The 3,291-nt window shown below is 37.1% G+C and overlaps 1 protein-coding gene across 1 annotated transcript; it reads right to left on the bottom strand.

Annotated features, from left to right (window-relative positions):
* Positions 1 to 1,957: 1,957 nt before the first annotated feature.
* Positions 1,958 to 2,878, bottom strand: LOC127540218 (olfactory receptor 5B12-like). Its single transcript, XM_051964826.1, has one exon. It carries the CDS (start codon positions 2,876 to 2,878, stop codon positions 1,958 to 1,960), a length of 921 nt encoding a protein of 306 aa, XP_051820786.1.
* Positions 2,879 to 3,291: the final 413 nt, after the last annotated feature.

Here is a 3,291-nt window from a genome sequence, read left to right on the forward strand (position 1 = left end):
GTAATTTTCAAAAGAATACTGAAACAAGATTCTCTGATAGAGACCCTCATTTTTCAAACATGTAGAGAACTGAGTCAACTTTATAAAACTAAGAGCCATTTTCCAATGGATAAATGATCAAAAGATAGAAATAGTTTTCAGGTAAAGTAATTAAAGCTATATATATTTAAATTAAAAGAGATTTTAATCACTGTTGATTGGAGAAAGAAAATTAAAACAACTCTGAAGTATTACCTTATACCCGTTTGATTGGCTAATAGGACAGAGAAGGAAAATGAAGAATGGTGAAGGGGATGCGGGATCATTTATGGGATCTATATGTATCTATATGTATATATATACATATATGTAAATGTGTATGTGTGTGTATATATATATAAATAAATAGATATCTCCTCATAAAGGGGGAAAGTAGAAAATTTTGGTAAGTTCCGAGCTAGACAGCAGGTATATGAAGGTATCATCAGCATAATTATCCCACTCTGAGAAGTAATACTCCTTTCCAAGTTTGAAGAAGACAGGCAAATAATTCTCTGTTATAACCAAAGTGCTGAAGTCTACCAGGAACAAAGACTGGGCTATATAGTGCACCAACTGTTTCTATGAATCTTTACCACTTTTTTCAGTCTTCAAAGGCTTTGTTTACTTCTGGGAAAAGAAGAAGTCCTGGATACTGGCCAGATTGCTTTCCAGGTCAGAGAGGCTCATGTCTGTTACATACATTGAGGAACTCAAAATCTAATAGGATGTTCTTATCTACATTGAAGTTGCGGTTGGTAAGCATGATCTGTATATTGTCCCCATTGGAGTTCATGGTAGCCAGGTATTCAGTAAGCTCATTTTTTGTTGAGGCAGACTATGTTGAGGCAGACTATGCTGAGGCAACTTCTTGGGAGTCTGGAGATTGAGAAGAGCCATGAATGAGCTATAGTGAATACTTGCAGTTGTACTTGGGCATGGAATATGATGAGCTGCTTTTTTTCAACCAGACTTGAATAGACCTCTAATTTTTGAATAGCTGGAGTGAAACAGAGCAGGCTAGAGACAGGAGAGTCAGGGATTAGAGAGCTTTAATTCATTTCATCATGAGGAAAATGTTTCCAAGAAGAAGGCTCACTCATGAAGAGAGCCTAAAATGCTAGGTAAAGGCAGGGATTCCCTATATGCAAAGCCAAGGATTCTGCTATCTTCCAACTCCCCTGAGAGAGGGATGATCCAAGCATCAGGGTCCCCTTTTCTTCCTTGCCAGTCAGCCTGGTGTTGGGAAAAGGGACACTGACCCTCATGTTTGTGCTCAGAGAAGTTATCTGAAATCTACTTTTGGGTTTAACAAGCTTGGTGGAAGGAACTGGCAAAAATAGGACCCAGGTTCTAAGAAAGGAGCCACTCACTTGAGCAAGGGAAAAGGATGTGCCCTAGAGACTATTCTGGGCAACACCTGGTATAATGGAAGCAGTCCTAGATAAGCACAGGTGAACAGGAAAAAGGAATCCAATACCATGGAATAGAATCAACACATGTCATATTTTCCAGTGGCTCCACTTGGCTGCATTTTATGCTTATCCCAATCTCCAGCATGGTTCTGTATGTTCTCCTATTGGTTGGTATGGGAGTTTCTCAGTTATACTTTGTACTAACCCTGCATATTGATGATAAAATTCTATTTTGTATTTTTTACATGAAAGAATTTTCTACTTTACTCCTTTATGAGGAGATATCTATTTATTTATGTATATACATGCATTCACATATATGTATATACATATGTATAGGTATATATAGATGAACAGGCAGATTTATAAACTGAGAGTTTATAAAAAAAAAAGAAAAAGAAAAAATGGATTACACTTCTCTGCACAAAAGAAAAATATATTGATTTGGGGCTGAATTTCAGGATGGGGAAGGGACAGACTGGATTTTCTCTCTAATATAATAATCTAAAATAATTTAATTGAAATCATTGTCTCCTCACAGCTTTACTAAAAACATTCTTGATGTCTTTGTTCCTAATGCTATAGATCACAGGGTTCAACATAGGGATGATCATAGTGTAGAACACTGAAGCTATTTTATCTGAATCCATTGAATGGCTTGAACTGGGTTGAAAGTACATGAAGATGATAGTCCCATAAAACATGGACACTGCTGTGAGATGGGAAACACAAGTGGAGAAGGTTTTCTGGCGGCCTTCAGCAGAATGGATCTTCAAGATGGTGATGAAGATTAGCAAGTAAGAAGTAAAAATGACAAGAAATGGAAAAATGGAATTAACTGTCCCTAAGATAAAAAATAACAACTCAATGATGTGAGTATCAGAACAAGAGAGAATCAGTAGAGGGGGAATATCACAAAAAAAATGATGGACCACATTGGATCTACAAAAGGAAAGGCTAAATGTGCTTCCTGTAACTATGGAGGAGGCTAGAAAGCCACAAATGTAAGCACTATTGGCCAGATGTGCACATACAGTTGGTGTCATGGTGATGGTGTAATGTAGTGGCCTACACACAGCTGCATGGCGATCATAGGCCATGAAGGCTAAGAGGAAATTTTCAGTAACAACAAAAATCCCAAAGAAGAACATCTGTGAAGCACATTCATTATATGATATAATCTTTTCCCCTGTGAGGAGCCCAGCCATCACCTTGGGAGTAATAGTTGAGGAATAGCCAAAATCGACAAGAGAGAGATTACAGAGGAAGAAGTACATGGGGGTGTGGAGGCCAGAATCCCAGGAGATCAGAGCTACTATCCCCAGGTTCCCTAACAGGGTAATGAGGTAGATGAGGGTAAAGATTATAAAGAGAGGAAACTGAAGCTCTGGATCATCTGTTAATCCTGTAAGGATGAACTCATTCACTTCAGTTCTGTTATCCATTGAGTCATTTGAGTGTGATGTCATTTACCTGCAACAAAAGAGTAATTATCAGAAAAATCCATTCTGTGTGATGAATGATTCCAAGACATAAAAAGCTATATTATGTGAGAACTAGAAATAAGAAATTAAGGAACCAAAAACATCTAAATATTTGTCAAAGGAGTTACTCTAGATCCCCAAAATTTATTCATCCACTTCCTCATAGAATCTTTTGGGTATTATTACTTCCTACTTTGTAAAATCTACTAAAATTTAACAATTCCCAAAAAGAAGTGCCTTATTCTCTGGCAAAAAAATCTACATAAGAAAGGGAATTACTGTAGGTGATCATTGAAGCACTAGATCTTTTCTTATGCTTATTTCTAATGGAGTAAAGAGAAAAGAGGAATAAAAGCCAAGAGGGAGGAACCAAA

The sequence above is a fragment of the Antechinus flavipes genome, chromosome 6, assembly GCF_016432865.1.
Source record: "Antechinus flavipes isolate AdamAnt ecotype Samford, QLD, Australia chromosome 6, AdamAnt_v2, whole genome shotgun sequence".
Classification (NCBI taxonomy): Eukaryota; Metazoa; Chordata; class Mammalia; order Dasyuromorphia; family Dasyuridae; genus Antechinus; species Antechinus flavipes.

Coding starts and splice junctions, on each gene's coding strand:
- LOC127540218 (XM_051964826.1), bottom strand. CDS start 2,878: ATGGATAACAGAACTGAAGTGAATGAGTTCATCCTTACAGGATTAACA.